The sequence below is a fragment of the Salmo salar genome, chromosome 11 (genome assembly GCF_965601325.2).
Source record: "Salmo salar chromosome 11, fSalSal1, whole genome shotgun sequence".
Taxonomy (NCBI): domain Eukaryota; kingdom Metazoa; phylum Chordata; class Actinopteri; order Salmoniformes; family Salmonidae; genus Salmo; species Salmo salar.
Window position 1 is genome coordinate 41,709,641 of NC_138301.1, and position 12,003 is coordinate 41,721,643.

General features: G+C 46.7%; 1 protein-coding gene across 1 annotated transcript in view; it reads right to left on the bottom strand.

The window, feature by feature from the left end:
• Positions 1-12,003, bottom strand: part of LOC106591088 (integrin alpha-11) — a 215,535-nt gene that overhangs the window by 161,558 nt on the left and 41,974 nt on the right. Inside the window, exons 9-13 of the mRNA XM_082957948.1 lie at positions 10,282-10,447; positions 10,088-10,158; positions 6,747-6,891; positions 4,059-4,207; positions 2,153-2,296 (exon numbers count right to left, since the gene is read on the bottom strand). Coding sequence (XP_082814074.1) covers positions 2,153-2,296; positions 4,059-4,207; positions 6,747-6,891; positions 10,088-10,158; positions 10,282-10,447 — 675 coding nt within the window. The remainder of the gene's footprint in view (positions 1-2,152; positions 2,297-4,058; positions 4,208-6,746; positions 6,892-10,087; positions 10,159-10,281; positions 10,448-12,003) is intronic.

Consider the following 12,003-nt stretch of genomic DNA (forward strand, 5'->3'; position numbering starts at 1 on the left):
ATCCGAGTGTCACATGATCAAAGGCAAACAAGGCTTCTGGATGTTTCTTTAGGGATGTTTCTGGGGAACTTTGAGTATTCACAGTGGGTGGAAAGTCAGTCGGAAAATATCTGTACCTTTGAATAGAATTAGGTTTCCCCTCAGTCTGGAAAAAGGTACAATCCCTCAGCATTAAGAAAGTATAGGAGCCAAGTATTTTAGGCCGTCATCAGCCATGCACGTTATCACTCTCCAGGCTGTCTCATCTTTCTCCCTAATCTACAGCCTATGGACGGCTGGAACCTCAGATCACTTGTTTTTTTCAGTTGTCTTTTTAAAGGAAAGAGGAGGACAGGGTGCCGTGCTACACACACTTGTGTAGTCACCAGGGTTTTGTGTGTGTGTGTGTGTGTGTGTGTGTGTGTGTGTGTGTGTGTGTGTGTGTGTGTGTGTGTGTGTGTGTGTGTGTGTGTGTGTGTGTGTGTGTGTGTGTGTGTGTGTGTGTGTGTGTGTGTGTGTGTGTGTGTGTGTGTGTGAGAGCAAGCGAGAGAGGGGGGAGGATCATACTCAGTGGGGAACATTTGAAACATATGGTGATTTGTGGTGAGGTGGTGAGACCATCACAGTCATTCCACAGTGGCCCATGGGGGCTTATTGGTAGAATGGAAGGCCACCTCTCTGTCACACACAACACCCCTTTTGTGTCCTTAGTTGGGGGATCCCTTGTCTTTTTTTCTTGTTTGGGGAACTCTAATGATCAAGCCCCTATCAGTCCACAGGTCCCCCTCATAATGAGAGAGAGAGAGAGAGAGAGAGAGAGAGAGAGAGAGAGAGAGAGAGAGAGAGAGAGAGAGAGAGAGAGAGAGAGAGAGAGAGAGAGAGAGAGAGAGAGAGAGAGAGAGAGAGAGAGAGAGAGAGAGAGAGAGAGAGAGAGAGAGATTCCTCTGCAGTCATTTCCACCTATTAAGAAGCCCCCTTTCTTCTCCAAATAACAGGCTGTTAATTCAGTTTGAAGTAGTGAATGCTTTCCTACTGAGTTCACGGTGCACTTGTACACGAACCAACGAAGACTCTAATGAAGACGGCGTGCTGGCACAGGGAGGGAGGCTGTTCATTTAATCTGTGTGACGGCAGGTGCCCAAAGTCTGGTAGACTGTTGATGTTGTACCAGTGGGTTAACTACCCCTAATCAAGGCTCTGGAAGGTCTGGTAGACTGTTGATGTTGTACCAGTGGGTTAACTACCCCTAATCAAGGCTCTGGAAGGTCTGGTAGACTGTTGATGTTGTACCAGTGGGTTAACTACCCCTAATCAAGGCTCTGGAAGGTCTGGTAGACTGTTGATGTTGTACCAGTGGGTTAACTACCCCTAATCAAGGCTCTGGAAGGTCTGGTAGACTGTTGATGTTGTGCCAGTGGGTTAACTACCCCTAATCAAAGCTCTGGAAGGTCTGGTAGACTGTTGATGTTGTACCAGTGGGTTAACTACCCCTAATCAAGGCTCTGGAAGGTCTGGTAGACTGTTGATGTTGTACCAGTGGGTTAACTACCCCTAATCAAGGCTCTGGAAGGTCTGGTAGACTGTTGATGTTGTACCAGTGGGTTAACTACCCCTAATCAAGGCTCTGGAAGGTCTGGTAGACTGTTGATGTTGTACCAGTGGGTTAACTACCCCTAATCAAGGCTCTGGAAGGTCTGGTAGACTGTTGATGTGGTACCAGTGGGTTAAATACCCCTAATCAAGGCTCTGGAAGGTCTGGTAGACTGTTGATGTTGTGCCAGTGGGTTAACTACCCCTAATCAAAGCTCTGGAAGGTCTGGTAGACTGTTGATGTTGTACCAGTGGGTTAACTACCCCTAATCAAGGCTCTGGAAGGTCTGGTAGACTGTTGATGTTGTACCAGTGGGTTAACTACCCCTAATCAAGGCTCTGGAAGGTCTGGTCTCTGGTCTGGTCTGATGTGTTATAATGTAAATACAAGGCATAGGGATAGTTTGGCTCTATGTGTCCTGGTCGAGGTGTTTCTGTGCTGACCTGGTTTTAAGTGTGTTTGGTAACGCGATCTGTGGCGTGTGTATAAGTGAGTGTGTATGTGTGTGCACACGAGTGTGACGTGTGTGTGTGTGTGTGTGAGCATTCGTACATCTGTGTGTGTGTGTGCATGCCCACCCACCAGCTCAGTCACTCTGTAGATGTACACCTTGCCCTTCTCCCAGCCTCCACTGAAGAACATGGGCGCTGCCACCAGTAGGTTGTCTGTTACTCCGTCACCATCTATATCCACCGGGGAGATCTCACTCCCATAGTACGACCCAATCTGAAATATAACCACACAATCAACACCCTGGATCAACAACAATAATAGAATCGTCTGGTTATTTAGCAGACACTTTTATCCAGAATAAACACATAGTGTATTTCATACCCAGTAGATGTGGCCCATGTGGGAATCGAACCCATTACTCCAGCTGGCACATCAGGCTCTAAAAGCACCATGCTAACCAACTGAGATCATTACGATCCCCACAATCACCAAATCCTTCACATGTTCTTCACCACATCCTTCACACGTCCTTCACATGTCCTTCACACGTCCTTCACACGTACTTCTGTCACGCCCTGACCTGAGAGAGACGTTTTTCTCTGTTTAGTTAGGTCAGGGTGTGATATGGGGTGGGCATTCTATGTATTTTATTTCTATGTTTTAGCCAGGTATGGTTTCCAATCAGAGGCAGCTGTCTATCGTTGTCTCTGATTGGGAACCATACTTAGGCAGCCCTTTTTCCCTCCTTGAGTTGTGGGATCTTGTTTTTGTGTAGCTGCCTTTGAGCAGCCCCAGAACGTCACGTTTCTTTCTGTTTATCCTGTTTATTGTTTTGTTCGGTTTTCACTTCTAAATAAAGGATGTGGCATTACCGGCACGCTGCGCCTTGGCTTATTTATGACAGGGAGTTCGAGGACAGTGATCGTGACACCTTTACACGTCCTTCACACATCCTTCACCACGTCCTTCACATGTCCTTCAAACGTCCTTCACACGTCCATCACATATCCTTCACACGTCCTTCACACGTCCTTCACCACATCCTTCACACGTCTTTCACCACATCATTAAAACCCCCCAGCAAACGTCATTAGCGTTCATTAGCATAGCATTCCAGTCATCATCATCGTTCAGGTAACAGACCCAGATGTTTCCCCATAGAGGCTAATTGGCTCCGCAAAACAACCCAGCCTTTTATCTCAATGCAACAACCAGACCTGGGTTCAGATGCCATTTGAACTTTTCAAATATGTTTAACATTTTCTTTAGCCTATCTGGGCTGCCAATGATTTACACTTTTGGAACTATTCCATTGGTTCCATTGCATCAGGCGAGCTCAGTCTAGCCCAGCTATAGTCTTTGAAATGATGTCAAATCGTATTTGAACCCAGGTCTGTTCCTCTCAATGAGTGTTCTTATGGATCTCGCTGCCTCTTCTGTCTTTAGTATCCTCTTAGCTGGTGTTGTTTACTGTAGCTGGAAGCTTGTTTTTCTATTTTTATTCACTATGTAGATTTGGAATGTGTGTGTTTTGAATTAAGGGGGACGGGAATGGGATGGGAAACACATGGGAACTGTGTAATGTTGTTGGCTACATGGGGGCGTGGGAAGGCTGTCTAGACTCCATTTGTCCCAGGTCTTGGAACTACCAGTAGTGCAGACTATCATGGATGCTGTGTCCTGGCTGGGTTGCCAGATTGACAAAAGGACTGGAAGGACTACTGTCATGGTGGACTCAGATGGTGATGGGCGTGCCAGATTGAGAAGGGTCCATGTGGGGTCCATGAGCATAAGAGACTATCAGGGTCTTGGATGGTCTTCATATGTCTTTTAAAGAGAGAGTAATGGCAGTGGAAGTGTGTGCTACACCACTGTGTAACTGTTCAGTTTATGGTTGGAGTTTAGGACTTGGGTTGTGGTTCAGGATAGTGTTGTGGCAAACAAAACACATGATTGTGTCAATCAAATAGGTGGTATACATGTCTTAGGGTCCCAGTTAAAACTAGAGTTTGGGAAGCCCAGTTGTTGAGTCTACCTGTTGTCCTTTGAGGGAGTGCAGGATGGTGAGGTTACCAGTGTTCTTCAGGGTGAAGATGATGACCTTGCCAGTATGGTTGAACCGCGGTGCCCCTGCCACATACAGCCGACCGTTCCTGGCCGACACCACCGATGTTACTGTGTAACCTGGACACACACACACACACACACACACACACACACACACACACACACACACACACACACACACACACACACACACACACACACACACACACACACACACACACACACACACACACACACACACACACACACACACACACACACACTTCCTTGTTGAGTCCAAATGATTCAATCATTACTGAAACCCAGAGTATTCACTAAACCCAGTGATAGAGGATTGTCATAATTGCTAAATCAGCCTAAAGTTCTCCTATCTGTCACAGCTTCACTTTGTGTTGACCTCCTATGTTCACCTTGGATTGCCCAGTTGTCTTGAACTGTTTCCACAGCTTCTTTCTCCCTGCAGCACAAAGCCTGTTCCTTATATAATATCTGGGAGGAATGTCAGCTAGTTGTTACGGTGTGTGGTGAAACCCACTCTCTCTCTGCACAACATCACCATCAAATGGGCCAAATAAAGGCATACCAATGTGTGTGTGTCTGTGTGTTCACCATAGGCCACTGTAAATCCTCTGGTTGGGTTGTATGAACTGCATGAGCCAGACCTGATTTATAAAAAGCAACTATCCTATCGGCTTCGTTTAGAAACAAAGTTCAATGGCCTGCATTGAACCACGGTAATCCTTTCTGTGTCTGTCTGCATCTCTCCCTTCTCCCTCTTCTCTCTATCTCCTTCTTCTCTCTGTCTTCCTCCTCCCCATTTCCCCACCCCTCTGTCAGTGAGCATGTCCAGACCCATGCCTCTGTCCTATATTCCTAATGAGGCTGGAATGGCTTCCGTGGGCAGGCATGCAGGCCAGCCAGCAGCTGATGGGAAAAGCAGAGGGCCTTTCAGGCAGGAGGAGTGGTGGTAGAGTGGAGTGGGACGGGGTGGGATGAGGTGCAGTGTGATGGGGTGCAGTGGGAAGCGGTGGAGCAGTGGAGTGGTTTATAGAGAGGGCTGCAGCGAGGCCTGGTGCTAAACCATTGTGCCTGCCACATGTCTATCCAGAGAGAGAGAAGGAGTGGGATAGATGGAAGATGAGGATAGGGAGAAAGAGAAAGCAAGGGAGAGAAGGAGGAAGAGCGAGAGAGTGTGAGAGAGTGAGAGAGTGAGAGAGAGCGAGAGAGTGAGAGAGAGTGAGAGAGAGCGAGAGAGCGAGAGAGAGCTAGAGAGAGCGAGAGCGCGTGAGAGAGATGGGTGAGAAAGCAAAAGAGATGGAGGAGATGAGATGGGTGAACAGTAGACTGTAGAGACAGTAAAGGTGACGAGATGAGATGGGTGAACAGTAGACTGTAGAGTCAGTAAAGGTGAAGAGAGAGAGAGGAGATGGGTGAACAGTAGACTAGAGTCAGTAAAGGTGAAGAGAGGAGATGGGTGAACAGTAGACTGTAGAGTCAGTAAAGGTGAAGAGAGAGAGAGGAGATGGGTGAACAGTAGACTGTAGAGTCAGTAAAGGTGAAGAGAGGAGATGGGTGAACAGTAGACTGTAGAGACAGTAAAGGTGAAGAGAGAGAGAGGAGATGGGTGAACAGTAGACTGTAGAGACAGTAAAGGTGAAGAGGAGATGAGATGGTGAACAGTAGACTGTAGAGACAGTAAAGGTGAAGAGAGAGAGAGGAGATGGGTGAACAGTAGACTGTAGAGACAGTAAAGGTGAAGAGAGAGAGAGGAGATGGGTGAACAGTAGACTGTAGAGACAGTAAAGGTGAAGAGAGAGAGAGGAGATGGGTGAACAGTAGACTGTAGAGACAGTAAAGGTGAAGAGGAGATGAGATGGTGAACAGTAGACTGTAGAGACAGTAAAGGTGAAGAGAGAGAGAGGAGATGGGTGAACAGTAGACTGTAGAGACAGTAAAGGTGAAGAGAGAGAGAGGAGATGGGTGAACAGTAGACTGTAGAGACAGTAAAGGTGAAGAGGAGATGAGATGGTGAACAGTAGACTGTAGAGTCAGTAAAGGTGAAAAGGAGATGAGATGGGTGAACAGTAGACTGTAGAGACAGTAAAGGTGAAGAGAGAGAGAGGAGATGGGTGAACAGTAGACTGTAGAGTCAGTAAAGGTGAAGAGAGAGAGAGGAGATGGGTGAACAGTAGACTGTAGAGTCAGTAAAGGTGAAGAGAGAGGAGATGAGTGACAGAGAGAGGATGAGTGACAGAGAGAGGATGAGGGACAGAGAGAGGATGAGGGACAGAGAGAGGATGAGGGACAGAGAGAGGATGAGGGACAGAGAGAAGATGAAGGACAGAGAGAGGATGAAGGACAGAGAGGATGAAGGACAGAGAGAGGATGAAGGACAGAGAGAGGATGAATGACAGAGAGAAGATGAGGGACAGAGAGAGGATGAGGGACAGAGAGAGGATGAAGGACAGAGAGAGGATGAAGGACAGAGAGAGGACAGAGAGAGGATGAATGACAGAGAGAGGATGAATGACAGAGAGAGGATGAATGACAGAGAGAGGATGAAGGGCAGAGAGAGGATCAGGGGGAGGAGTCTATAGATCTACCCAAACCAAACACCTCTGTGACCAATCCTTTAGATCGTCAATTCCTCCCTCACCTAGGTAGGCGCCATGGTTCTTCAGCTCCTCTGGGAATTCCTGTGAGTAGGAGGACTTGGGTGGAACCACCTTCCCCTGTCGTGTCTCCTTCAGGACGGCTCCATTCCAGTCGTAGGCCCCCGGTGCCCCCACCAGGATCCCATCCTTTAGGGACAGTTTGGAGACAGGCACTTAGTGTGAACATAAAAACATATTGTGACGTGTGTGTGTGTGTGTGTGTGTGTGTGTGTGTGTGTGTGTGTGTGTGTGTGTGTGTGTGTGTGTGTGTGTGTGTGTGTGTGTGTGTGTGTGTGTGTGTGTGTGTGTGTGTGTGTGTGTGTGTGTGTGTGTGTGTGTGTGTGTGTGTGTGCGCGTGCATGTATTGCCATTGGTTCAGCAGGCAATGATGATAAAATGGAGAAGGTGATGAGTACACAGGTTGATGATGATAATGATAAATAAATAAATCCTTTCTCTCTAAATCAAATCATCCTTCCTCCCAGGCTACAATCCCCAGCCTCCCTCTAGTCCCCAGACTCCAGCAAGGATTATTTTGCAGAAACTTTAAGAGTTTGATGACCGTTCACCAGTTCTGCCAACAATAGCTTAATAAACAATAAATCAGTCAAAACGTAAGTCTGCCTACCCACATTCATTATATGTTCCTTCACTCTCCTCCCTAACTGATTTAAAAGCCATTGGAGACATTTGAGAGGATCATAAGTTAAGCCTGCATGGATCCTCCAAATGATTACAGCGTTAGCCAAACGCTCTCTCTCTCTCACACACACACGTGTTTCATCACCTGTATGCACCACACAAACATGTGTTCCATCACCTGTATGCACTACACAAACACGTGTTCCATCACCTGTATGCACCACACAAACACGTGTTCCATCACCTGTATGCACCACACAAACACGTGTTCCATCACCTGTATGCACCACACAAACACGTGTTCCATCACCTGTATGCACCACACAAAGTAATATGAAAGAATGTTGATGAGAAACGTTACAGGTTCATCATCATTATAATACGTTATAGTAGGGGCATTTTTGGGTCTGGGTCATCAAAAAAGGACAAAACACTGTCACCAGTAACCAACCTGTAACCAACTAGTAACCAACCAGTAACCAGTAACCACACGGGAGAAGAAGATAGCATATGGGCTGACGGTGGACATTTGTTCATCCTACTTTGAATATATGTCAGTTTTATAATTACAGTGTTCCCCGAGGCTAATCTAGTCCCTCCTCTGCCACGCATAATATGCAGACGGAACATTTTCCAACGGTTAGCTACCAGTTAGCATACAACTGACGGAACACTCTTGGACTACTTCTCGCCCACTTCCTGGGACATGGAATCGTCTAGCTCACTGAGTGACTGATTCACAGACTGACCCTACGTCAGTTTCTGACAGCTGTGGGGTGCTAGACTCTGTGGGTATCTGTTTTGGTGGTGGTGCACCCTGTTTCCATGGTGATGTAGCTCCAAATAATCCCCACTATACACCTCTTCAGGCTTGTTGAGATCTGAATATCTACAATAAAGACTACCTGGAACATGTCCATTCTCATCGTCCAACCTGCGGCCATTTACACACAACTGGGTGTGAAACAATGCCTTATATCTGGGAATCCCTTTTCAACATTATTACTCTGAGTTGGAGGAAGCCATAGCAATAAACAAACATATAGAGCTCTGGCTAGCTGGACTACATTGGAGAATAGGATGTCTGGGTATGTAGGACTTGAGCAGAATCAAGCTGGCACACTCCACATTCAACAAAACCATCTGGTCTTTTGGGACAGTTTTCTCCTTCATTAAGGCTCTCGAAGTCTTTCCAATAAGTTATCCTACTCTCAACACTCGGGTTGCGTTTGTTGAGAAAGTGCTATCCCTGGAATCCAGCCTTCTGGAGTACGGAATTTCCAGCCATCCCTGTCACCCAGCTGTAGTTTCCCTATTTATTGTTTTAAGAAAAAGGGATATATTTATTGTTCCCTAGTCAGGTTGTGCTTCAACTGTGGCGTGGAACTGGAAAATCAAAGCTATTGCATCAGCAAACCTGAATCTGGGACACAGATGGAGAGAGTAAAAAGAAAGAAAAAAAATGAAGACTGGTACATGGGGGAGGATGGTGATGAAGCTACAGTAGAGAACAGGAAGACTGGTACATGGGGGAGGATGGTGATGTCAGCTACAGTAGAGAACAGGAAGACTGGTACATGGGGGAGGATGGTGATGTCAGCTACAGTAGAAAACAGGAAGACTGGTACATGGGGGAGGATGGTGATGTCAGCTACAGTAGAGAACTGGAAGACTGGTACATGGGGGAGGATGGTGATGTCAGCTACAGTAGAAAACAGGAAGACTGGTACATGGGGGAGGATGGTGATGTCAGCTACAGTAGAGAACTGGAAGACTGGTACATGGGGGAGGATGGTGATGTCAGCTACAGTAGAAAACAGGAAGACTGGTACATGGGGGAGGATGGTGATGTCAGCTACAGTAGAAAACAGGAAGACTGGTACATGGGGGAGGATGGTGATGTCAGCTACAGTAGAGAACTGGAAGACTGGTACATGGGGAGGATGGTGATGAAGCTACAGTAGAGAACAGGAAGACTGGTACATGGGGGAGGATGGTGATGTCAGCTACAGTAGAAAACAGGAAGACTGGTACATGGGGGAGGATGGTGATGTCAGCTACAGTAGAAAACAGAAGACTGGTACATGGGGGAGGATGGTGATGTCAGCTACAGTAGAAAACAGGAAAACTGGTACATGCGGGAGGATGGTGATGAAGCTACAGTAGAAAACAAGAGTTGGACAGAGACTTGTGGATACCTCTCCAGCTGTGTCAAGCCCAAAGCCAACACAATGCCCCTATCAGGTCTGAATGCAACCAAAACTTCCAGAAAAAACACCCCAACATATTTTTGGGGGGCGGCAGGTAGCCTAGTGGTTAGAGCGTTGGACAAGTAACGAAAAGGTTGCAAGATCGAATCCCGAGTTGACAAGGTAAAAATGTGTCGTTCTGCCCCTAGTTACATAAAGGTAAAATAAAAACTCTCTGGTGAGATGTTCTTTCAGCTTTCCCTGCTACGATTTGACCCCCTGGGGACTTCAGAGTGTCTTATTTCCACCTCTGGAAGGTCAAAGTGGAACAATGACTGTCGTCAGTGAGGGGCTCCTTAATCAGAATGACCTCAGCATCACAGCATGCCCCCCAGGAACCTGGAGAGTGAGGGAGGGGAGGGATGGGATGGGGGGGTGGAAACCTGTCAGGAGTAGGAGAAAGCGCTGTGTGTGTATGTGGGGGGTATACCGGCAGCAGTGGTGAGACTCACCTCCACGAAGTGTGAAGAGAAGCCAGCCTGGGACATCTGGAGCCCAAAGGCCGTCCCGTTTTTACTGGTCCCTGTAGACGAAGACCGGGTGAGTTCAGCAGGAGGAATTATTTTCTTTGAGTACAGGAAAAGGAAATGAGTTGGGTCTAGTTTGTGGTTTACAGATGGTTGTTTTACAGAGTTACATGGAATACCTTCCAAACTGAAGATCCTATCCCCAAGCGCGTCCACAATGTCCTTCAAGGCAGACTCATCAGTCACCTTGAAGAAGTGCTTATCATCGGGGTCACTGGCGATGTACTTGATTTCATTCAGGAATGCCTCTGGGTTGATTCCACGCCGGTTGTAGTAGCCAAGCACCTGGTGACAATCAGGCAGAGACATCAATCACCAGACTTTGCTGTAGAGTGCCCTACTATAGAGCCATCTCACGTATGAACTGTGACTCAACAATCCTGTTGCCCACACACACCAAAAGGGAAACTGGCACACTTTAGATAGACTTAGAAGTTTAACCAGAGAAGGGTGGTTCCAACTTCCAATCCTTTGGTGGACCGTGTCCCTGTTGCCTGCTGTCACAAATTCCAGCTGTCAGCAACCAAATGAACTCAGCACCTCCCTTCTCTTCTTAGATGCCCATGGCCTGGTTTGACTGGGCCCCTCACCTCATCATCTATGGGCTGAATAAGCTCAGGAGAACCCCACGCCAAAGCGGTGTCAACCAAAGTGTTCTGTGGGCTTGGAAAGATCATTCACACCTTCAACCACTTGGCTGGCTGTGTATATACGTTTTGAGAGGGTACTAAACCGTTTAGGCTCTGTCTAATACCCTGACTACACCGCTCACGTCGGGTGCACAAGCGTTGCAAAATAAATGTATAAATCTATGTTATTCAATTATTGCACCCACACTGCTCACGCGCGCCAACGAGCATCTGCGTTGCCAAGGGCTAAAATAGAAGTCCTTACTATTTCTGACGCAGATCGCGCTGCAAGTCCTGCCTCTCCCATCTCCTCATTGGTTTATAGAAGCAGGTACCCACGTGCAATCTGCTCATTGGTTATACCCACGTGGGTGACTGAAAGACGAACAAGGTCAGTGGCGGTAATGCCAATCTCAATATAAAGTCCAGAGAAGAAAAAGCCTAGAAGGAGGAGAGATGACTAGAAACAATTCGGTTGACTGTTTTATGTGTGGATTAATTGTCGGAGTAGAGGACCTTGTGCATTTCAGGTAAAATAACAACTCAATGTTTATATCGCAGGACAAATTAGCTAGCAACAGCAAGTTAGCTAAATAGGACAAATTATCTAGCAAGTGCAAGCTAGCTAGCTAAATTGCCATAAAGGTTTAATGCTTTTCGACCTGTCCCCAAATTAATGTAATTGGCTCAGAGTTTGTTTTGATATTTTAACCTGCGTGTCGTGATCGCGTTTGGTGTGGGTGGACAAAATAAATGTATGCATGATGGCGCACGATGGCGCACGCGCACAGCCGGTTTGGGTTCTGTGTAAACCTCTGTACTCTTTGGAACACTGGTGAAGCTCACATCACATCCCAATGTGCGTTGAAAGTGTACATGTCCCAAACCAGAAAAAATGAACATTGTACTACAGTAACTGTAGCCATCTTGTCATTATGGAGGCATGAAGCAGTATTATGGTAGTTAGCAAAAGAGAGTAGAAGCAGCAGCTGACTAACTGTAAATATATGTAATAACTGTAGCTAGTCTACTTTCTATCTGTCAGTTAAACAGTACTACTTAAAGCCACGACTACATGGAACTCTGTTCCACATCAAGTAACTCATGCAAGCAGTAAAATAGAATTTAAAAATACACCTTATGGAACATCGGGGACTGTGAAGCAACACAAACACAGGCACAGACACATGGATACACACACACGATAACATA